The 24,436-nt window shown below is 45.6% G+C and overlaps 2 protein-coding genes across 4 annotated transcripts in view; one reads left to right on the forward strand and one right to left on the reverse strand.

Moving 5' to 3' along the window:
• The window catches only part of cfap20 (cilia and flagella associated protein 20), a 3,660-nt gene extending 1,356 nt beyond the window's left edge, over positions 1-2,304 (forward strand). The window contains exons 2-6 of the mRNA XM_056298038.1: positions 759-838; positions 958-1,069; positions 1,310-1,498; positions 1,865-1,975; positions 2,127-2,304. Of these exons, the coding sequence (XP_056154013.1) occupies positions 759-838; positions 958-1,069; positions 1,310-1,498; positions 1,865-1,975; positions 2,127-2,132 (498 nt within the window). The 3' untranslated portion in view covers positions 2,133-2,304. The remainder of the gene's footprint in view (positions 1-758; positions 839-957; positions 1,070-1,309; positions 1,499-1,864; positions 1,976-2,126) is intronic.
• A 593-nt stretch (positions 2,305-2,897) lies between these two features.
• The window catches only part of dgat1a (diacylglycerol O-acyltransferase 1a), a 32,017-nt gene continuing 10,478 nt past the window's right edge, over positions 2,898-24,436 (reverse strand). The window contains exons 3-18 of one of the 3 annotated variants that reach the window (XM_056297939.1): positions 20,086-20,126; positions 19,733-19,818; positions 18,233-18,285; positions 15,996-16,101; positions 15,501-15,629; positions 13,005-13,079; positions 12,067-12,170; positions 11,590-11,628; positions 11,352-11,393; positions 10,571-10,615; positions 9,458-9,570; positions 9,107-9,172; positions 8,296-8,383; positions 7,539-7,601; positions 7,125-7,225; positions 2,898-6,827 (exon numbers count right to left, since the gene is read on the reverse strand). In XM_056297939.1, the coding sequence (XP_056153914.1) occupies positions 6,803-6,827; positions 7,125-7,225; positions 7,539-7,601; positions 8,296-8,383; positions 9,107-9,172; positions 9,458-9,570; positions 10,571-10,615; positions 11,352-11,393; positions 11,590-11,628; positions 12,067-12,170; positions 13,005-13,079; positions 15,501-15,629; positions 15,996-16,101; positions 18,233-18,285; positions 19,733-19,818; positions 20,086-20,126 (1,176 nt within the window). In that variant the 3' untranslated portion in view covers positions 2,898-6,802. Of the gene's footprint in view, positions 7,226-7,538; positions 7,602-8,295; positions 8,384-9,106; positions 9,173-9,457; positions 9,571-10,570; positions 10,616-11,351; positions 11,394-11,589; positions 11,629-12,066; positions 12,171-13,004; positions 13,080-15,500; positions 15,630-15,995; positions 16,102-18,232; positions 18,286-19,732; positions 19,819-20,085; positions 20,127-24,436 lie in introns of all 3 variants that reach the window. The other 2 variants (XM_056297938.1, XR_008811911.1) reach the window with 2 other exon arrangements.

Below are 24,436 nucleotides of genomic sequence, written 5' to 3' on the forward strand. Positions count from 1 at the left end.
GAGATCGTAAGCACCCATCCAAGAGGAAGCAACGACAATGGTGGACACGGTGCTGTAAAGATACAATTAAAGCGAGGCGAAACGCCGAGCAACAAAGCTCGTTCCTGAACGAGAGGGAATCTGGGGTCGGTGCTCACTCGCTGGCGAGCACTGAAGGAGAGGATGGGGATGAAGAGCGGCGCGGGGTTGGCCTGCACACTGGGATGTGATCTGGCAACTGCGGCCAGGGGGCGTGCACTTCTGGTGTCGTTGAGCCGGGGGGGGGGGGGCAACTATGAACGTTGTGTTTACAAACAGCAACCGACAAATCCAACTCGTCTACCTTTAAGTATAAGGCCAAACTATTTGCAAGGAGTAAGAATTACTAGAACTCTTAAAGTGATTGTATTTCCTGTTCGCATTATGCTACTGTGCATCCTTTCAGTTTGTATTTATCACAGTTAGGACCCAAGTTATTTCAATGGTATAATTTTTACAGGTTGCTGGTTCCAGTGCTTTGCGAACAGTTTTGATTGGTCGAGTTTTGACTGTAGATTTGTATATTATCCATGATACCATCATCTAGAAAACCTTGATTTTTTTTTTCAAGGGCAAAAACCATTAAGAATAATAACTTTTTCAGATTTCAAGTCTTTCAGTAGGGTATTCCATGTAGAGAAAGTAGCAGTCTGGCTTTCTGTTTCATCTCTTGAGATTCGGTGACAGTCATCAGAAATGGATGAATGCTAAGAACTGAGGAATTTTTTGTTTGGTCACAGGTGAGGAACGGTCATATCAAAAGAATAACAGACAATGATATCCAGTCTCTTGTGTTGGAGGTAGAGGGGAACAATGTCAGGTGAGTTACTGTCAATCAATCTGTCTGTCATTGATATATGTGCACATGCCTCCAGCATGTCATCTTCATCCTCCTCCCTCATTATCGCATCTGCTCCCTCTCCTCCCCTCCCTACACAGTACCACCTATATAACCTGTCCTGCAGACCCCAAGAAGACTTTGGGCATCAAGCTTCCATTTCTGGTCATGATCATCAAGAACCTTAAGAAGTATTTCACCTTTGAAGTACAGGTGAGTCAGAGACTCCTTTAGTAACACAGACACACTGACAGACCTTCCCAGTTTCGGTTGTATAGGAATCGTATGGATGGATGGATTGCATTTATACAGCGCTTTTCTAGCTGCAGCAGCCACTCAACACATACTGCTGAAATAATCTCGTGACTACTGTTTATTATCTACTTTTGCATCAAGATGGTTGCGTGTATAGTGACATGTCTTTTCTCTGTGTCTATTTTTATCTCGTCTTAGGTTTTAGATGATAAAAATGTTCGTCGTCGATTTCGAGCAAGTAACTATCAGAGCACAACACGGGTAAAGCCCTTCATCTGCACAATGCCCATGAGGCTGGATGACGGGTGGAACCAGATTCAGTTCAACCTGTCAGACTTCACCAGGAGGGCCTATGGAACGAACTACATTGAGACGCTTCGTGTGCAGGTTGTGCCCACACACACACGCACATGCAACGCGTATTGGTGCATTGTTATTGTAATCTCCTTGGGAGAATTCTATGCAAGGGTGTTTTAACCTAGACATTTACCAATACACAGGCCATGAGGTCACAATCCTTGTGTGTCTTATGCCTTGAGCATTCACCCGGAAGCCTTTTTGAAGCTGATGCACCAACCCATTTTCAGACTTGGCTCACTCATCTCAATTAAGTGTGACTGAGCAATGCAGAACAACTTGTGAGCACACAAAAAAAAAACCACATTCACAAACATCACACATCTTGACATCTGGTCTCAGTATTGCTTCCTTGTTTAACATCTCAGTTACATTTCCTGTCTAATTTCCTGTCAGATCCACGCCAACTGTCGCATAAGGAGGGTGTACTTCTCAGATAGACTGTACTCGGAGGATGAGCTCCCAGCAGAGTTCAAACTCTATCTGCCTGTCCAGAATAAGGCCAAGGTGAGGGACACACAGATACATGCATATATGTGACAAGTTGGACACGTCAACTCCCATTATCATCCTTGTGTTCAGAGTTTGTCAGGTTTGTTGTATAGGTCGTGGTTTTCATAGGTATTTAAGCCTGCTTTTTCTTTTCTTTTTTTCACAGCAGTAGAGCCTCCCACCCCACAGATCCCTTATTCCAGATGTGACGTGAAGCTGTGTGACCTCTTTTTTCTTTTTGTTGATGAGTAATAAAACTTTGTAAAGTTGCTTTTGGTGTTATTTTGGGACTATCCATTTTTTTCCCCAGCGCTATTGCCGTCTGCACAATAAAGATTTTTATGATGCACCCATCTGCCTTTTATGTTTCAGTTAAAGTAAGCATTCAGCTCCATTCGGTTTCTGCCAATCAAGTGTTACCTGTAAATAGACATCCCAGTGTTGACCTTTAAAGATTCAAAAAAAGACTGGTTGTTAAAATCCCTAATGTTTGCACTGCAACAGATTCAGTGGAGATCAAACTGGAGATGTCTGCCAAGGTGACATTGCCACCACCAGGACACATCATCAGTTGTGTACCTCAGCATCACAGGGTGTTTCGGCCTTTTATCACAAGACACCCTCCGCTGAGGCAGGCCCACCACAGGTTGATCGGTCTTGGGTGCGTGACCTGTGGTTAGCTGTTCACCCTGGCAGCCCAGACGGCGTCTCTCCTTTTGAGCCAGATCCAGTGGCTAGTCCTCTCAGCAGTGTTGGCTAGCTCTTTGATCACTCTCCTGTGGGCCTGCCCCCTGACTCCTGGTTCCCTCAGGAGTTTTGCTGTGGAGCTGGCAACAAAGCCCCTACAACCCACCTCCACAGGGTGCACCTTCACCTTCCAGCCTCTGTCCTCTGCTTCGGCTGCTAGGTTGGCGTACCAAGAAAAGACTAAAAACCATTTAAAGAATATAAACAGTCTTTATCAAACATCAACAAATGTTTCATTTGAAGGGCTTTGAAAAATCAGGCCAAAACATGTTCTCATTTTTTGGACTTTCATTATACAATAGTGAACAAGCGAGGTACATTCCTTTATACTATACACAGTGAAGACTGCAAAGTGGGGGGAAACTGTCAATTTCTCAATAAACAAAACTTTAACATTTAGTTTTTAACATTCATCAAACCGATGCTCCTAACACTTGGTATTTCAAGAGCGGATATGACAAACGACGCAAGGAGGTGTCAGACCTCGGGTGAGGACAGTGTGGTCGGGTGAGGACAGTGTTGTATGAGATGTTGTGATGCATCGCATGTTCAGCTAACTCAGTTTCACAGTTCAGGGCATCGGTGTCAACACCGTCCTCTCGGTTTATGCTTCTGGCTCGCAGGTTTGGTTCCTCTCATTTCACAGGTCTCCACTGGCCTCAGCACAAACTCAGGAAATAACAAAACCACTTGAAAGTAAATGAGGCGGTCTCCGGGTCAACATTTACAACTCCAAGTGTGTTCTCCCATTAATGCCAATTTCACAGTAGGGTTGCCATCAAAATGAGAAATGCCATTTTCTAAACCAACGGACATTAATTAAAGCGTGCACCCAGGAGTAATTTGGTTAATCTCGAATAATTGGAGTTGTTGAATACAAATGATGTAGCCAGTTGGCAAAAAACAAAACAAACTCGCTCTTTAACAAATGAGTAGTGCTGTACTTGCACCAAATGCCCCCCCCATCAGTCAAAAGGTGGAGAAACCCAGTTTATCAAGAATAAGCTGCACGTAATTCTTTCAAATTGTATGGGTTTCTTTTTTTTTCTAATTTATTTCTGATTTTCTCCCAATTTAGTGGCCAATCGATCGCTAGTTTTAGTTCAAACACCCAGCCTCGTACTGCATGCGCTCGCCAACTGCATCTCCCCGGCCGGCAGTCTCGAAGGAGACGCCTCGCCACTTCCGGGACAAGGTGAATTTTCGGGACAAGGTGAATCCAGGCCGGGCGCGTGATTTTTTTCCGTACCCGTTTTCCGGGAACTCTGCCTCTGATTGGCTAGTACTCGTTGCCTCCGTTGGTTAAGGTCGGGGTGGGGTTAGCCAATCAGAGATAGAGTAGGGGCGGGTCTTCCCGGAATCCGGGTAGGAAAAATAACGCGGGGCGGAGTTCTCGGAAAACGGGTACGAGGAAAAAAAAATCACGCAGGCCGAACCACTGCCCCCACCAACCACCAACCACACGCATTCATGTGACGAACACAAGCCGACTCCGCCCCCCCCTTCCGAAGACAGCGTTGCCAATTATTGCTGCTTCACCGAGTCCGGCCATAGCCGGATATGACGAGACCGGGGCGCGAACCCCCGGTCCCCAGCGAGCAACTGCATCGACCCAAAGCCGATGCTTAGACCGCTACAACACCGTGGACTCCTTGTATGGGTTCCTATGGAGAGTTGTGGCGTTACCTGGTCAACAGGACGGCTTTAACATGCGCAAAGAAAGAAGTTGCTCATTGCACTGCAAACACGGATCTCACAGTTTCGATAGTCACCTTAATGCCAAGTCCATCGGTGGCACAGGTCAACCTAACGGTGACCCCCTTTCTTTGCAAATGTTTCTCTGCTTTGCTTGGCGAGGGATGTCCAATAACGCATAGAGCAGAAGACGTGAGGAACTTCTTTTCCAGGGATACAGTTGAAAGGAATAGCCTACACTGGCTATCCCCCCCCCCCCCCGAACAGGCGCCCCGACCGACCAGAGGAGGCGCTAGAGCAGTGACCAGGACACATACCCACATCCAGCTTCCCACCCGCAGACACGGCCAATAGTGTCTGCAGGACGCCCGACCAAGCTGGAGGTAACACGGGGATTCGAACCGGCGATCCCGGTGTTGGTAGGCACCGGAATAGACCGCTACGCTACCCGGATGCCCCTGATGTGATCTTTATGAGGAAAGTACTTGCATTTGTATTTATGTATGTATTTGGCTAGTTTAAGCTAGTTTGTTAGTACGTGACTTTCGAATGAAAGGGTCCAGGTTACTGCAGGCTGGTGAGGCAGGCAGGGGTTTGCCCGGTGGACAATTCACTCGACTCAATTCACTCAGTTTTTGCGCGTGCGAGAACTGGAAAATATGTGGAGAGTTGTTGAGAAATGTGTAGGTTTCCAAACCCAGCTAGAATGGCACATAGAGAACAGAAAATTAAAACTCGGATTTATTCTCAGTATCATTTTACATAGGATATATTGCATTGGACGTGCGCAGTAGGACATATGATATTGAATATGTCCTATGCAATATGATATATTGCACGGGGTCAGGTTCCATTAATTTGAAATTCAAGCTCAGAAAATGGCTTGTTTTACACTTAACCAATAGAAAGGCTTTGGTAAGAAAAGGAAAAAGCAAACCAAAAATATAAAAAGGTATCAATATTATGTGCCAAGTTATATCACTTGCAAACGACTTGCAGCCACTGTGACTTTATTACAGTCAAGTTTGGAAGTCTGCGAAAAACTTCAAATCTGTATTGAAGTCGAGCTTTACCCTGGGACAACGTGAGGAATTTCACACAAAATCTCATTTTCTCTACATACCGATAACTTATATATAATACATTCATCGAAATATTCTATTGCTTTAGTCGAAAGCATGCATCTCGCCTTAAAGTGCAAAGAAACGGTTACAGGTTCAGATCAATAAATCAACAACGAAACGTCTACGAAGACTGAATCAGAAACGTCGCGTTCACCAAATGATTTGCTGTGAATCAAGCAGATGAAACATAAAACACAACATAAAAATATATATTCTGATTTCAAGATGGCTGGATAATACTGAAACCAGCAAAGCAAACGAATAAAAACAGTTGGCAGGGAAATGAAGTCGTACAGATAACTCAAAAAAGGCAACACAGTGAAGAGGAGAGTACACAAAGCAGAGGCGAGAGCCAGACCGGTACCATGAAAACACAAACTGCATTGCATTGCTTGTGTTCACCGAGAAAGACAGCCTGCATCTCTGCTGTCTGGACAAAGATTTCCACCGTGACGTCTTCCCTTAAGGCCCCTCCGCACTACACCGCTCCATCCCTCCTCTCTTCTTCCCTTCGTTTGGTTACAAATCTCTACTACAAACGGCTCATGGGGAAACGGGAAGGAGGGAGGGAGGGAAGGGAGACGGCGGAGAGGTAAATCCTTTATTTCTGCAGCACAAACGCTCGCGTCACTTTTGGCGAATGTAAACAAAAAAGTGCAGAAACCCTTCACGGCTGCAGAGGTCGTCGGCGGGACCTCCAAACCTCCATCGCCGGCAAAGGGGTCTGGCCTGGTTAAACAAAAAAAGTGAACCGCACCTCTCCGGTAATGATGGGAGTCTCTTAAAAAGGAGATATCGGTCCTCTTGACGTGGGGGACCGAGGAAGGACCCCGCGGTCCAGCTTGTGCTTACCTGGCAGTGGTTCAGACCTGTGATGCTCCAGTATATTTAATACTCAAGAGGAGTGCCTGGGTTTTGTTTTTTTTTAGCTTACTCTGCAAAATTCTCTCATCACATTCGAGTGGGTACGTTTGCAGTGTTCAGGTTTGGGCAGAATGTTTCCCTTTCTGATGCGTTCGCCTCCGTGAGAGTTCACGATCTGTCGACCATCGACGCCGGCCACGTCTAGAAAATGTGGTTTTAAAGACTAAAAAGTCATAATACTTCTAACAAATCTAGAAACAGGAAACGGAGAGTCAAGAAATGGTTATTTTCTATATCCCGGGATGGTATGTGTCGTTACACAACTTTTCCAGTTCCAGTGATTTGACACACAGAGTTCAGAAAAAAGGCTCAGGCTTGGCGGTGGTACCAGGTCCCCGGGCTCCACTAAGGTTCACACGGTGAAAAGCCAAACTGTCCTACATAAACGAGACACTACTTCAGAATCAAGTGCTTCTCACTGGGGTTAAAATATTTGAAGTCATCCTCCATCATATTCAGCACCAGTTCGAGAAGATGCCAACACTCTTCCTCCTCTTCCTCATTTCATATTAAAAGGCTTTTTCCTTTTTCCTCCGCAACATCGAAGTATTGTACATTCATTGTCCAGCAGTCTACTGTATTGTGTGTGTGTGTGTGTGTGCGTGTGTGTTTTCATGTTTGTCTAATATTACGTGGCAGACACATGATGAAGAACATAGTAATCGTGGACATACATCAACACAGCGACTGGCTGGCCAATGATGAGTGAGATCCACACGGCCGCATTGCCATAGTTTCCATTGAGGAAACGGCCCACGAACCAGGCCAGAGGAACCTGCAGGGACGAGGGTTCAAACGTTAACGTGTGTTTAGGGAGTGTGCGTGTGGATTAAGTAAGTGTATATGTGAACACGTAAATTAGTGTGGAAGTGACCCAGCTGTGAAAATACGGGTTTCTGCAAGTGTCTGTCTGGGCTCTGTATGCATGTATGTGCATGTGAGTCCCTGTGTCAAGGCAGACAGAAGGGTCAGTTTAACAAAACCAAGAATCTGAAAGTCTGTGAGTGTGTGGTAACACAACTCTGAGCCAGCTATATAGAGTGCATACCATGTGAATGGTTTAATATATCATAATACATGCGTCTTACCTGAGCCATCATGCCCATAAAGGCCCAGAGCCGGAACATCTTCAGAGGAATGCTCACCAAGTACTGTGTTACAGACACACACACACACACACACACACACACACACACACACACACACACAGCAGAGAGAGAGAGAGAGAGAGAGAGAGATGCCAAAGGGAAAGGGAAGATGACAAAATGACACAGAGTGTACGACACAGCCAATGTGGACACACAAATTCACCACGTTATTTAATTAATTAAAGTCCATCCATCCATTATCCAAACCGCTTATCCTGCTCCTCTCGGGGTCGCGAGGATGCTGGAGCCTATCCAAGCAGTCATTGGGCTAATTTAATTAATTAATCAAATCAATGAAATTAATCAATTAAGTTTGCAAAACAAATTTCACATATGACCCTGGCACATTTTACACTTGATTTACATTTCTAAATCTGCATTATGCAAAATCATGACTCATTTAGCGGCCGTCTTTACGGAGGCCATACTGTGTTGTGAAATCACCTCCAACTTACGCTGGCTAGGAGGGGAAATGACATGTCAGGTGTGAACACACAATAAGATGCCGTTGTTATTAAAGCAAATGTCTGGGTAATATGTTATGATCGGGATGTTCAATCGAGTGCCGCTGAGGGCATGATTAGGCCTCCTCTGCCCCACATACACGTACAGCCCCCCGTGGCTTAACGCGGCCGAGCACCACTGGTGTAGGACATCACGGGTGATGTCGCCCGAGTGCTGAATGCTATTCGTTTACCTCGTGGAAGAAGGCAGAAACCAGGAAGACGGCAGTTTGAGCCAGAAACTTGTTGACCCCTGTCCTCAACATGGGCTTATAGAAGTGTCTGCAAGCCACACACGCACATATACACAAACACACGCCTCCTTAACACATATAACGTTTGGCATTGGCATTTCTAAAAAAAAGAAAAGAAAAAAAAAAAGAAAGGAAAAAACCCAATCTGAAAAGGCTAAAAACACCTTCATGTTACGGCTAACTGCTTAACCTTGTTCTCATCTTCGCCATGTTGTTTTACATCCTACACTTGACATACACTATGACGGGGCGTGGAATACAACATCAACTAGTGTAGATTGTCAATGTTCAGTATATAAGTGTCTTTTTTTTCTCCCCTTTTTCTCCATCCCGGTCGCTGCTCCACCCCCTCTGCCGATCCGGGGAGGGCTGCAGACTACCACACGCCTCCTCTGATACATGTGGAGTCGCCAGCCGCTTCTTTTCACCTGACGGTGAGGAGTTTTGCCAGGGGGATGTAGCGTGTGGGAGGTTCACGCTATTCCCCCACTTCCCCCTTCCCCCTGAACAGGTGTCCCGACTGACCAGAGGAGGCGCTAGTGCAGCGACCAGGACACCTACCCACATCTGGCTTCCCACCCGCAGACACGGCCAGTTGTGCCTCTAGGACGCCTGACCAAGCCGGAGGTAACACGGGGATTCGAACCGGCGATCCCCGTGTTGGTAGGCAACGGAATAGGCCGCTACGCTACCCGGACGTCCCTATGTAAGTGTCTTTAACAGACACACACAAACACAGGTTGGTACTCACCTAAGACACCACTTATGAACAGGGATGTTCCAGTTGGCCCAGAAGTAGGTGACACTCTCAGAGTTCCTGAAGCAAAAAACAAAAAACAAAACATGCGGGGTTTCAAAGATGCCTTGTCAACATTACATAAATGAAAAAAAAAATGTTTCAAAAGTAGTTTTACTAATTAAATTCTGGAATTTATAAACCATTTAAAATTTGTTAAAAATATTTGCATGTATATGAAATTTTATTTTTGCATGCAATAGGATTGTTTTGAAGACTCAGTGAGCGTTTGTGCGCCTTTTGCACATGTTTCTGTGTGTGTGTGTGCGTGTGCGTGTGCGTGTGCGTGTGTGTGTGTCCTCTCACCACCAGTCCTTGTAGAACTCCCTGTCTCCAAACTGCATCAGCTCTGCCACAAAGTTCATAGAGGAGTGGAAAAACCAATAGAAGAATATTAACCAAATCAGATGGTTAGGGACCTAGGAGAGGGGAGACGGGGGAGGGGGAGGGGGAAACAGGAAGGTGAGGTGATAGTGTGGAATATGAAAGAACACAGGTGATGGGATAGGAAATGAGGAGAGCAAAGAGGGAAGTCAGTGGAGAGGAGATTGGGGTTGATGAGAACAGAGTGAAAGTGGGGGGCAAAAGGAGAAGGGGAAAGGAGAGCATGGGAGGAGGAGAGGAAGGTGCCAAGTCATCAAAGGAGAAGTTGGGGTATGGTTCTGGGATACAGCTAGAGCCATACATTGAGAGTTTGATTAATTTACTTAATTTCCCCTTCCTGGGAACTGTTACAAGTGCATCCATCCATCCATCATCCAGGCCGCTTATCTGAATTCGGGTCGCGGGATGCTGGAGCCTATCTCAGCAGTCATTGGATGGCAGGCGGGGAGACACCCTGGACAGGCCGCCAGTCCATCACAGGGCCGACACACACACACACACACACACACATTCACAACTAGAGACAATTTAGTACAGCCGATTCACCTGATCTACATGTCTTTGGACTGTGGGAGGAAACCGGAGCCCCCGGAGGAAACCCACGCAGACACGGGCAGAACATGTAAACCCCACACAGAGGATGACCCGGGACGACCCCCAAGGTTGAACAACCCTGGGGCTCGAACCCAGGACCTTCTTGCTGTGAGGTGACCGCACTAACCACTGCACCACCGAGCCGCCCAAGTGCATACATCCCTTTAAAAATATCTAAAGCCCAGCAGAGGGTCTTTTTTAAATGCCTGAGCAAAGCAGATCAGTGGGTCTCCTGACGGTGCAGACGACAGTGGAGGGTTCTGGCTTGCTCTGCAGTGTGTTCACCATCAACTTAACGGGGACACACTGGCCTCAAAAGTCTTCAGGTTACCTTTAACATGGTCTAAAATAAGAAACGTGTCACAGGAAGTCATAATTCATACCTGTCATCTTACTTTCCTTGAGCTCAAACATTAAAATTGTTTTATTTTTTCTACTCACAGCTAGTTTTAGCAGGCGCTCTACCATCCTGGAGAAGTCCATTTCCTATCAAAGAGAGGTGGAGAATATGGGTTTGTGTGCAAGGAAAATACTCTCTTGAGGCTCAAAACAAAAGAACTAATGCCTTTAATGGAGGATCCTCATCCAATTATGAGGATGAGTGCAGGTGAAAGTTTGTGGCCAATTGTGTGCATGTCATTGACATTTATCCATGGTAAATCTTGCAGGCATCGCGAAAAATATGCTCTTGTCAATAGCACACATCAACAAACAGGAAACTGGTATGCCCGCTGCGGTAGAAACCGGAAGTCAGTGGACCACAGTTATGCACAGAGCTGATAACCCCACTCTTCCGAGCCGTCCTGGTCGCTGCTCCACCCCCTCTGCCAATCCGGGGAGGGCTGCAGACTACCACACGCCTCCTCTGATACATGTGGAGTCACCAGCCATTTCTTTTCCAAACAGGCGCCCTGACTAACCAGAAGAGGTGCTAATGCAGCGACCAGGACACATACCCACATCTGGCTTCCTACCCGCAGACATGGCCAATTGTGTCTGTAGGGACGCCCAACCAAGCCAGAGGTAATACAAGGATTTGAACCGGCGATCCCCATGTTGGTAGGCAACAGAATAGACCGCTATGCTACCCGGGTACAGGAAATTGAGCACTTCTAAGGTGGAGCTAAAAAAATAATGTAAATTGTAAAGGAGAGGTGTGTAGTGTTAGGTGTGTGTGTGTGTGTGTGTGTGTGTGTGTGTGTGTGTGTGTGTGTGTGTATACCTGGAGTGGCTTCATTGAGTTCTGTATAGTTGGCACCATCCACTGAAAAAGGAATCATGAGATTAACACAGTGTGTGTGTGCCCTCAACAGGTATTACTACAGGAAGTAACTTTCAGTTGAGCATCGTGTGCCACTGTGTAAGTGGTATGCAGGTTGTCTAATGCATATGTGGCATGTATGCTTTTGTTAGCAGTGTGTCTATGTGTGTTTTGAGTTGCATGCACGTATTCTACATACCTGTTGTATTAATCCCACCAGCAGCTGTATGAAGAAGAGCTGTGACAGAGAGCGAATCACGATAAATACACACAAGTACATATCCCCATACTATATATGTGTGTGTGTGTGTGTATATGTGTGTGTGTAGCTATATATATATATATATATATATATATATATATATAGCGTTTTTTTGCGAAACCGTCAATGGTGCTGTAAGTGCTCAACTAATGAGGAGCGGAATATCTGATATACATATATACACACATATATATGTGTGTGTGTGTGTATATATACACACACACACACACACATATATATATATTAATGTGGGTTTGTATGGCTGTGTGTTTCCTTGTTTTCACATTCATTATTCTAAACACTCTCCCCATCAAGAAATAACTGTGTCACTTCCCATTTGAGTATATACATATGTGTGTGTATATTGTGTGTAGATCGATAGATAGGTGTGTGTGTGTGTGTGTTTTGACTCACCATTTCAAACAGTCGTCTGAGAAGGAAACTCTTGCGTATTCGAGATGACTTTGGGAAGTTGAGCTCATAGCAGAGAGTAGGCGCAAAGACAAAGTAGTAAATGTCTACACACACACACACACACACACACACACACACACACACACACACACACACACAAAATCAAAGAACAAGTTCAGTAATCTGAAATTTGATAACTGGTGGACTTACTATGTCGACAGCACCTTACAAGCTGTATGTGTGATTTCCCCCCCCTTTTCCTCCCTAACTGTATCCGGCCAATTACCCCACTCTTCCGAGTCATCCCGGTCACTGCTCCACCTCCACCGGGGGGGGGGGTGGCTGCAGACTACAACATGCCTCCTCCAATACATGTGGAGTCACCAGCCGCTTCTCTTCACCTGACAGGAGTCTTGCCAGGGGGACGTAGCACGTGGGAGGATCACGCCCCCCGGAACAGGCGCCCCGACCGACTAGAGGAGGCGCTAGTGCAGCGACCAGGACACACACCCACACATCCGGCTTCCCACCCGCAGACCCGGCCAATTGTGTCTGTAGGGACACCTGACCAAGCTGGAGGCAACATGGGGATTCGAACTGGCAATCCCTGTGCTGGTAGGCAACGGAATAGACTGCCACGCTACCTGGACACCCAACTTTTGGCTTTTTAAGGTTTACTTAGGAAAACAGTTACACTCAGCCCAATAACTTCAACTGTAAGACAACCTTGGTTGTCATAGCGATTAAGACCACGACACTTCGGACAAATTTGGTGACAATATGGAAAACGACCGTCAGGTTCTGAGTGGGTGAACCGGACAGTAGTTTTCTTGATCAAAGGATCAGATGAGTAAGAAACACATGCAAAAAGTACTGTTCTCTGAGCAGTCTGAGCATTATGGGTAATGCTAGAATGGCTTGTCTGTTGTCATAGTTACCTCGGTAGGTGAGGTTGCCTGGGTAGGAGACATGAGCATGCACTGCCGAACCATTTGAACGTGCCACAGATGGACCTGGAAAATAGCCATGGAGACCATTCATCAGTTCTACCAATCTCAGGAATCAGGAACACTTTGTCATTTCATGTCATGTACACAAGTACATGAAATGAAACCACATATCCATTCCCTCAGCCCACAGCAGTGCAACACACAGACAAAAACACACATCTAAAAACTACAAGAACACGTACTATATCCACTCCACTATCCCAACTGCTCTCAGGATGCTGGAGCCTATCCCAGCAGTCACTGGCGTGGAGACACCCTGGACAGGCCGCCAGGCCATCACAGGGCACATAAAAATATAATCCCTTCAAATAGAATCGGACAAGCAGAATAGCTTTTGATGAAATCAGACTAGCATAACTACATTACCATGAATACAACCAAAAAAATAAATTTGGACACACTGTATACATCCAAAATACTTTGGTAGGTTTTGAACTTTTTTGTCACGTGTGCAAGGGGAGTTAGAGTGTGTGTTTTTTCTCACTCTGGAAGCGCCAGTGAGTTGAATTAGCTGCACTAGCGGCATAGTGTTTTGCTAGTTTAAGAGAATATGAGCATCTCAGTTAATTTGTGTGAAATTGGGTCCGCGGTGGAGTAGCGGTCTAAGCGTCGGCTTGGTGTCGATGCAGTTGCCCACTGGGGACTGGGGTTCGCGCCCCGGTCTCGTCAGATCCGACTATGGCCGGACTCGATGAAGCAGCAATCATTGGCAACGCTGTCTTCGGGAGGGGGGCGGAGTCGGCTTGTGTTCGTCATGTGAATGCGTCTCTGTGTGTGTCGGAAAAACAGTGGTTCGGCTTGGATTCGCCTTGTCACGAAAGTGGGGAGGCGCTTTCCTTCGAGACTGCCGGCCGGAGAGATGCAGTTGGCGAACGCATGCAATACGAGGGTGGGTGTTTGAATTAAAATAGGGATCAATTGGCCACTAAATTGGGAGAAAAAAGGGGAAAATCAGAAATAAATTAAAAAAAAAAAAAAATTGTGTGAAATTGAGCTAAAACCAATCAAAGTATTTAGAACGGTATTTTGAACACTACTACAAAGTATTTTGGATGTATACACATATATCAAACTACAAAAAAAACAAAAAACAAAAAAGAAAATCATTGTCTGAGAGAACGAATGCCAGGATGACTGTCGGCACTGCCTGTCTGCATGGGCTAGCAGTTAGCTTAGCCTGCCCTGCTTCCATGTCCTGTCAGACCGCCCTCGGTGTTTCCCCCTCAGGTGCAGCTCCAGGCAGGGCCGTGGTCCCTGGGCCCACTGGATGCAGCAGACCAGGCTCCCCCAGCCAATCCAATGCCAGCTCTCCCAGCCAGACACCTTCAACACATCTCCCTGCACTCCACACGACAACACCAAAAACAGACAACGCTAGCCGAGGCCGCCGCCAGACCGTACTCGGCGTTATCGGAACTGCCGGTCTGCATGGGCTAGCAGTTGGCTTTGCCTGCCCGGCTTTCGTATCCTATCAGACCGCCCTCAGCATTGCCTCTTCGGGCGCAGCTCCGGGCAGGGGCGTGGTCCCTGGGCCCACAGGATGCAGCAGACCAAGCTCTCCCAGCCGATCCAGCGCCAGCTCTCCCAGCCATCAAATGAAGACGTGGACAGACAAAGACACTGCATGGACAGTACTGGGTGAGGCTGCCGCAAACATGAATTCGCGCTGCCATCGTCCCAAAGATATGTGTGTGCGTTTCCTTTGGAAATGGATCCAGGCAGAAAACACAACAAGCATAGAACAAGAGCTCCGACTCAAAGAACATCTGCCTTACAGTGTGCAAGTCCTGAGCAGAGAGCTGGCGTTCCCATTCTAAATGATCACAACACTTCACTCCAAATTCCAGCTCACTTAATTTTCTTCTCTAAAAGTTTTCAAAATAACTATTTTTTTTGGTGAAAACAACAACAACACTACATTGTGGTTTGGATTTGGAGGATTGTCTATTGCCTGTTCTGCTTATACCAAGTCCCCGAATGGGATTACAACAGGGAGGCAGAGCCTACGTAGTAGCCCTCTGTAAATGCAGCCCCGGCTTAAAATAGATCAACACCACTCAGGGATACAACTGGGAAAAAAGACACAAGACTTGGACCAGGAGGACTGGTGTGCGTGCGTGCCTTCACACATGCATGGAAGCCACCGCTACAGCTCACATTGCACCAGTAGGTGGCAGTAGTGGCACAGTGTTGAAGAGCAGAATATGACTCAACTCCCGTGTGTCACGTGTAGGTGTGCAAGAGCATCTCTGCATATGAATGAATGCACACCCTCATATTTCAATGGCTCTGCATTATTAATGAGGAAGTTACCAACGTGTGTGTGTGTGTGTGTCTGCTTACAGCAGTATGACCCGTTTCTCGGGACTCCTAAATGATTTTTCCACAGCAACAATTTGTGTGTATGTGTGTTATTTTACTTACATGAGTATGACCTCGTCAGTCGCTTTGCTTTGGCGTGTCTGATTTCTCTACACCACCTGTTGGTGTCCTTATAGGAGTAGACTTTGAGGAACAGCATGGTGTAGATACCTAGAGAGAGCACGCCACCCACTGACGCGCGCGCACACACACACACACACACAGAAGTACTGTAGTCTATTGTACAGAAAATAGTTCTTAAATAAATAAATAAATAAATAAATAAGAAAAAGAAAGGACCACAAACGTCACTATTTGAAGCAGGAGCGTATACGCAGAGCTGAAAAATACAATGCCCATTTCACCGGTTATCAATCCAGCGGAAGTTCGACAGCCATGTGATCTTGACAGATCCATATAGAGAGATATGTTCTTAAGATCGCAGCTTTATTAGCCTGGTAGCCATCTCCATTCTCGATGCCATTTCAGAAGTGCTAAAAACAACCTTTACTTACGCTGTGTGTGTGTGTGTGTGTGTGTGTGTGTGTGTGTGTATACCTGGGGTCATGGAGTTGATAGAGAGGACAATGGCTGAAGGAAATATCAACAAGGACACCAGGTTCAAGATGTGAAGAATCAACCCTGTAGTTTCTGAGATTGTTCCCTATTTTGAGCGAGAGAGCACGAGAGAAAGTGAGCGAGAGAGCTCAACTATGTCCGTTACTGAGAAACACTACCCGGCTTCAGTTCCATATAAACAAAAATGTCATTAGGTTGTTGGTATCTTGCTCTCTAATCAAACACAATTCTTATACTGAACATCAGGCGGTGTCTGGACGGAGATCAGGAAGTTATATAAACTTAGCACAAAAAGTAAGGAAATGTGTGTCTGGTAGATTATCTCTTTGTTGTAACAATGCTTCTTGGCAATAAATATATCAGGAACCTGATTGTCAGCACCTGGAGTACCAGAAGCTCAAAACAAGAGTCAACAGCAACAGCAAAATAAGCTGTTCGGCATTGGCAGAGAAGATTTGGCAAATATTTCATGGGCGCAACCCACATACTCAGCTCTGCTGCTCATCCCACAAATGCATGTTCCTTACAAATGTGGCCCCATTTAAAAGGGAAATAAACAGAATTTCCAACGGTATAAGATTTATTGCCAAGAAGCATTGTTACAACAAAGAAATAATCTACCAAACACAAATGTCCTTACTTTTTGTGCCAAGTATAGATATAATCCAATCCAGATCAGGAGAGGTGTGTTTATCAGAGACGGCGTGAGAAGGACGGTTTCTGCAATTCACCTGTTCACCTTACACAATCAACATTTATGAAGGGAGGTCTCCAAGCAATAAAGCCATAAAGCCAGTAACCAAAGATCTTCAAACATCTGATGAAGGGTTGTGTATCAGTGCTCACTGTACACGAAGGGCACGGCATAAAGGACTTGCTTCATCTTTCCTTTGTAAATCTGAAAACTATGTTGGGCTCTAGTGTATTGATAAATGATCAGTAATCCAGGTAAGGAATTCCCAGAGAGTTGTATCAGCTCATCTGGACACAACGTTTACTGAGAGACATTTCAAGTGACCTCTTCAGTCCCAACTGACCGCAGGTATCCCCACCCTTATAAACAACACAGTGGCACAACGACCGAAACCAACGATCGGTTTCATATGCAAATTACCGTGACAATTAAGGAGAGTAACAATGGCCATGTGTACTATTCACAGAGGATTTGGGAATGGTTGCAATCACAGCATTGTAAGATGGCGACAGATATACCTATGTATATGCCCCTTTTCCACTACATGGTACCGGCTCAACTCGGCTCGACTTTTTTGTTTTCCATCACTGGAAAGTACAGGCATTTTGGTAACTGTTACCACTTTTCTGGTACCACCTTTGTCGAGGTTCCAAAAAACTGGAGCAGGTACCAAAATCAATGCAGACCAGCTACACTGAGGGGGGTACTGTTACGGTAATGGAAAACGACACTGCGAGTTGAGCCGAGTCGAGCCAGTACCATGTTGCGGAAAAGGGGCATTAGGCCCCCTCGTTGGTTCAGGGAGGATCATTCCCTCTTTCATCCTTGAAAGAGCGGCCACTGGTCTGTAGATGGGTGTAGTCCTGGCCTGACAAGGTAGCTGTTCTCTTTCAAGGACAGGGATGTGCGATAGAGAGGAACGCTGGTTGGAACAGGGAGTCAAGGACGCCATCTATGTGAAGAGGGAACGACCATCCCTTAACCTGAGGGGGGGGGGGGTGAGTACATCTGTCGTCATCTTACAATGCTGTGATTGCAACTATTCCTCAATACGCTGTGAACAGTACACATCACCATCGTAACTCTAGTTAATGGTCACGCTAATTTGCATATGAAACCGATCGTTGTTTTCGGTCGTTATGCCACTGTATAGTTTATAAAGGTGGGGATACCTGAGACGTTGAGACTGAAGAGGTCACTTAGATGAGCGACGACACGTTTCTCTCCATAAACCTTGTGTCCAGATGAACTGATTCAGATTTCTGGGAGGCTTCAGTGTAGACTACACTGAAGTCTGGATTAGGATAGGATGGAACATGGGAGCGTTAAAATTGACCAGTGAATTATCCAGGAGAAAATGGTTTCATACACACGTGTAATTCACATTGCCAAAGCAACTGAGGAAAACCTGTGTGAGGATTTAAACCGGAGTTTATTTCAAGGAGAGCCTGTTATAGCAGCTCTAGGTCAATGGGCGAACTGCCATTAAAATCCATGTGGCTGGAAAGAACATTTGACTCACCACAGCCAGTCGTCTCTCAACGTACAAGGCCGCAATGATGAACACATTCGACGCTAAAAGACAGACAGGAAAAAAAAAACAAACAAAAAAACAGATTAATCTGAATTATTTCATGGACACACTGACCAAAACAGGACAACTTTCTTTTTTTCCCACCACAAGAATCACCAAACCTTCATCTGATCTGGTTGCATCTCATCTCCACCAGCTTCCCCCGTTACTTCTTTAACAAAACACATTTGAAACTGATTTCGCTTTCCGTGTCGTTTCACTGAGAACCAAGCAGGTCGTCTTAGAAAATTGGAGGTGTCTTTAGTGACGCTGCCTTGGGCACACAACATCAGCTGTGCCAACATTTACATACATCGCCTGTTGGATGGCGGCCAATAACTCGTTACACTTCATCGCAATATAGGGCTGCGTATTGGCGAGGATCTGGCGACACGATCGTATCGCGATACACAGGTTACGAGTCGATACATCGCGATATATTGCGATGCTGTAAGAAAGGTGATATATCGTGATTTCATAGGCCTGCGTTCTTTGTGCTTATGCTACTTCCTGTCTCAGCTGACGTTGTTGTGTTGGAGTCAAATGGCTGAAGATGGATTACAACACGGTAATCTAGCGGTCGTGGGGTTACACACGGCACAAAATGTTTGTCACGAACCTTTACATGTAAACAATTAAAAATCGATATAGTGGTTTTGAGACTTGATGCAGCATCACAAAAGATAACATCGCGATACTCGAGAGTATCGATATTTCCTTACACCCCTGTTACATTAGCGTCTTGTTTTGGGTTGAATTTTCTGATATTGTCATTGTGATGAACAATTTTGTTTTTTGAATGAACGACAATGAGAGTCTCTTACCGAAAAATTTCTAATAAAATGAGATGTGAAGCATCTGAATATCATCTGAAAACTAGCCTCGGTTTGATATTGTACTTTACCATTACCAAACAATTCAATATGATGAACCTCAGTTGGCTCGTTAAATATGGTATTTTGCATAAGAAGACACAATATTTCAAGATTGTATAAAATTCCCGAGGATAATAATAATAATAATAATAATAATAATAATAATCTTGAAGAACTTATTCCCTCTATGTACATTGCATAGTGTGCAATTATTCATTTAGGAGATGAAAGCAGGTATCGTGGATTTCTTTCCTGATTAACTTTAAACAGACGTTTGCTAAATCAACCTCTGGCTGCAACCCTAAGACCACAGATGGACAACTGGATGTAAACCAGGCTGTGTGAGAAAGGGAGGCTATATTGCCTTCAAACACATAGTTATCATGTGGAACTGGAATAAGAAGTCTCTGCATAGTCCTTTTCCCCCCCCTTCTTCTTGAAACTTGGGGGGGGGGGGTGTTTCTACATATGTTTATGTGGTTGTTCGTGTATCCTGTATACCTGTTCCAATAGCTTGAAAATCATGAAGTAAAAAAAAAGAAGAAAGCAAGGCAGTAAAATAAATGACCCATACCGATGATCAGGCAGGCTGCAGGCCAGCTGTAGGGTTCCTTCAAGAAGAGGGACACTACTTGGATCGGATCCACCAAGATACCATACCTAGGAAAGAGGAAAACGTTTTTTTCCTGTGTTTCTTTGGTGGTGGTGGGGGGGGTCTCGAACCAGTGGTGCTCCTGGATAGTCTCTTATATAGTTAGATTTTTGTGTGTGTGTGTGTTGGATTCATAGACAAGAAGTACATTATATCTAAGTCATCCTGTAGAATGAAGTGCAGTAAAGTAGGGTGAAGTGGGAAGGGGAGAGTATATATATATATATATGTGTGTGTGCATGTGTGTGTGTACACGTGTGCACGTTCATGCTCACTTTATGAGGTTCTCTAGGAAGAGGCGTGCATTACTCAGCACCTGAAAGACACAGACAAAATGCCGACAGAGTCCCAAGTATGAATCACAGCAAATAAACGGATTACGATAAGATCTGATGAACGACCCCTTAGCTGGAAACGGGTGTCTTGCATGAGTATTTTATCTCGAGTGGCTTCACAAATGAGGAGTGTTGAGCAATAGCAAGCTTTTATGAGAGCCGACACAGACACACACACACACGTACACACACAGAGTATGTAGGCGTCGTCTGTGATTCACGCTGAATCCTTGAGCAACAAACTACAGAGCTGGTGTAAATATGTTTTTGCCAGTATTAGTACACATCAGTTTTGGAGACCAGTTGACTTTTCTCTCACTAAAACTACAGTTAGGCCCCGTGCTGCATAAACACCGTTTACCATCACATTATCTCTTACAGTTCAAGGTCTGAGTCCAGCTTTATCACGCAGAGGTGGTGGCGGAGAGTGAGATAAAGTCGGTTATCTCGAGTTTACAGCGGAAGGGGGAAAAAAAAACAAATTAGAGAGAAAAGAAAATCCACACCGTGCAGCAATGTCGAGCTTTGTTATAGGTACCTGACATTCTAGTGCTGCCAGCTGGTTTGACAGAGACTATCATTTAAAACAGGAAGGAGTCGGGGGGGGGGGGGGGGGGGAGTATGAAAATGACAGGTTTCCCTCACCATTGCGATCCCTCGGCATATTACACCTCGACATGTGACGTGACCAAGACCCTCCAGCAATGTGGCCGTGATTCAACGATTTGTTCGGCTCGCGACCTTTGGCTTGGTAACCTTTATCTTGGACAAGGGAGCACGATCACCATGCACTCTGCATGGGTTAACCCAGTCCTCAAGTACCCTCTTCCCCTGCAGATTTTCTTTGCAGATAGGCCTACGTGTACCAATTTACCCTACCAGCAATTAATTATACCACATTTTATACGTCGAACATAAATATTTGCTTCCTCTGATTTTTTTGCAGACTCAAGACGACGCCAGTGTCATCGAAAATAACTTTTTCCATTTGCTCCCCGCCTCCACAGGGATTGTCAAATCACTGAATCATCCCGTCGCGGGACCGCCGTTTCTAGTTCGGGGACAGTTGGAGGTCAGAAGTCGGACCGTTTGCCGTTACCGTGGACCGAAACTGAGAGTTTCGTCTGAGGCACAGTTTCTGCAGAACTCTGCGATGAGTCTTGTGCAGCGGGACTAGCGAGGACCGGCAGGGTTGTTTGCCATTAGTAATCTGTAACAGACTGTCACTATCTCAACCATATCATCAATAAAATAGTTATCGGTAGCTAAAAACTCAGTATTTTCAGTGAAGGGACTTCTTTGCCTCCTAAATGCTTAGATCAAAATGTACAACCCGTTTACTCCAATTAAATACCTGCACTTTGATTATCATTGAGGACCACAATGAGAAACTGTATAGGAATGTCTTCAGGTTATAATCTCACTATCAAAACTCTTAAAACCAGAAATACAGACAACTGTAGTACCACAACACACAAACCAATACTCTTGACACTTCACGGTGAGTAAAGTGAGTTTTAAACTGGACAACAAGGTGAACCATTTCTGAATCATTTGTGCTGATAGACTTTTTAAGACAACAGGTAATTTCCCAACTCCACTCTATCTATTAAAAACAGCAATATGGGGGCGTGGCGGTCTATTCCGCTGCCGACCAACACGGGGATCGCTGGTTTGAATCCCCTGTTGCCTCCGGCTCGGTCGAGCGTCCCTACAGACACAATTGGCCGTGTCTGTGGGTGGGAAGCCAGATGTGGGTGTGTCCTGGTCGCTGCACTAGCGCCTCCTCTGGTTGGCCACGGCGCCTGTTCAGGGGGGAGGGGGAACTGGGGGGAAGAGCGTGATCGTCCCACGCGCTACGTCCCCCGGTGAAACTCCTCACTGTCAGCTGAAAAGAAGCGGCTGACGACTCCACATGTATGGGAGGAGGCATGTGGTAGTCTGCAGCCTTCCCCGGATCGGCGGGGGGAGGGGGGTGGAGGAGCGACCCGGACGGCTCAGTAGAGTGGGGTAATTGGCGAAGTACAACTGGGAGAAAAATGGGGGGGGGCCCCAATATGCTGTAATGTGTCACAATATTTTAACAGTAATGCGTTACAAAATCATGTCTTTGGCTACCGAGTAGGTGAAAAAATAAAATAAAATAAATTAAATACAACTTGAGTCGGTACAGAGTTTCCCCAACTAAACTCATCCCACTACCCAGGGGGCTCTGGGCAGGTTAACATAATGGTCTTGGTGGAGGTCCAGACTTTGTGGACGCTCGGTGTAAAAATAGAGCCGGTTCAACCTTTCCAAACCACATGACTGACCGGACACCGAGGACAAAAACGAGGCAGTACACATAAAACAAAACCTGGCATCGAAGAGGTTATACAGTAGATCATCTCTCCTCGTCTCGAAAGTCTCCGTTTTAGCTCCTTGGTGGACGGTAACTCTGGCAGTGATATGTTGTCAGTTTTGGGGACGACAACGGTCTGACTGCATCGGCAAAACTGTCCAACCACTGATCCAAGTCTGTAAAACATCTTGGCAGTTTGCCTCTGTGGTGTGACCTCAGGGCTGCAGGCTGTCAGGGAAACGCTGCGATCTCGCCACAGACTTCAGCTCGGCGTGACTGAAGGCACGACTCCCTCTTCCCCCCTGATTTCATGGGCTCTTCTCCCGGAGCTGACGGTGCGTAACCAGGCCACATTTGGTCCGTCCACTTACACTACCGTTCAAAAGTTTGGGATCACCCAAACAATTTCGTGTTTTCCATGAAAAGTCACACTTATTCACCACCATATGTTGTGAAATGAATAGAAAATAGAGTCAAGACATTGACAAGGTTAGAAATAATGATTTTTATTTGAAATAAGATTTTTTTTACATCAAACTTTGCTTTCGTTAAAGAATCCTCCATTTGCAGCAATTACAGCATTGCAGACCTTTGGCATTCTAGCTGTTAATTTGTTGAGGTAATCTGGAGAAATTGCACCCCACGCTTCCAGAAGCAGCTCCCACAAGTTGGATTGGTTGGATGGGCACTTCTTTGAGCAGATTGAGTTTCTGGAGCATCACATTTGTGGGGTCAATTAAACGCTCAAAATGGCCAGAAAAAGAGAACTTTCATCTGAAACTCGACAGTCTATTCTTGTTCTTAGAAATGAAGGCTATTCCATGCGAGAAATTGCTAAGAAATTGAAGATTTCCTACACCGGTGTGTACTACTCCCTTCAGAGGACAGCACAAACAGGCTCTAACAGGTACTATTTAATGAAGATGCCAGTTGGGGACCTGTGAGGCGTCTGTTTCTCAAACTAGAGACTCTAATGTACTTATCTTCTTGCTCAGTTGTGCAACGCGGCCTCCCACTTCTTTTTCTACTCTGGTTAGAGCCTGTTTGTGCTGTCCTCTGAAGGGAGTAGTACACATCTTCAATTTCTTAGCAATTTCTCGCATGGAATAGCCTTCATTTCTAAGAACAAGAATAGACTGTCGAGTTTCAGATGAAAGTTCTCTTTTTCTGGCCATTTTGAGCGTTTAATTGACCCCACAAATGTGATGCTCCAGAAACTCAATCTGCTCAAAGAAGTGCCCATCCAACCAATCCAACTTGTGGGAGCTGCTTCTGGAAGCGTGGGGTGCAATTTCTCCAGATTACCTCAACAAATTAACAGCTAGAATGCCAAAGGTCTGCAATGCTGTAATTGCTGCAAATGGAGGATTCTTTGACGAAAGCAAAGTTTGATGTAAAAAAAATCTTATTTCAAATACAAATCATTATTTCTAACCTTGTCAATGTCTTGACTCTATTTTCTATTCATTTCACAACATATGGTGGTGAATAAGTGTGACTTTTCATGGAAAACACAAAATTGTTTGGGTGATCCCAAACTTTTGAACGGTAGTGTATATGACGCCCATAAAATGTGACGGAAAACAAATCTGTCCCCCCCCCCAAATTGTGATTAGATATTAAAGGGGAGACATCCAGGTGGCGTGGCGGTCTATTCCGTTGCCTGCCAACACTGGGATCGCCGGTTCGAATCCCCGTGTTACCTCCGGCTTGGTCAGGCGTCCCTACAGACACAATTGGCCGTGTCTGCGGGTGGGAAGCCGGATGTGGGTATGTGTCCTGGTCGCTGCTCTAGCGCCTCCTCTGGTCAGTCGGGGCGCCTGTTCGGGGGGGGGGGGCGGTAACTGGGCGGAATAGTGTGATTCTCCCATGCACAATGTCCCCCTGGCGAAACTCCTCACTGTCAGGTGAAAAGAAGCGGCTGGTGACTCCACATGTATCGGAGGAGGT

This window comes from Lampris incognitus, chromosome 18 (assembly GCF_029633865.1).
Source record: "Lampris incognitus isolate fLamInc1 chromosome 18, fLamInc1.hap2, whole genome shotgun sequence".
Lineage (NCBI taxonomy): Eukaryota > Metazoa > Chordata > Actinopteri > Lampriformes > Lampridae > Lampris > Lampris incognitus.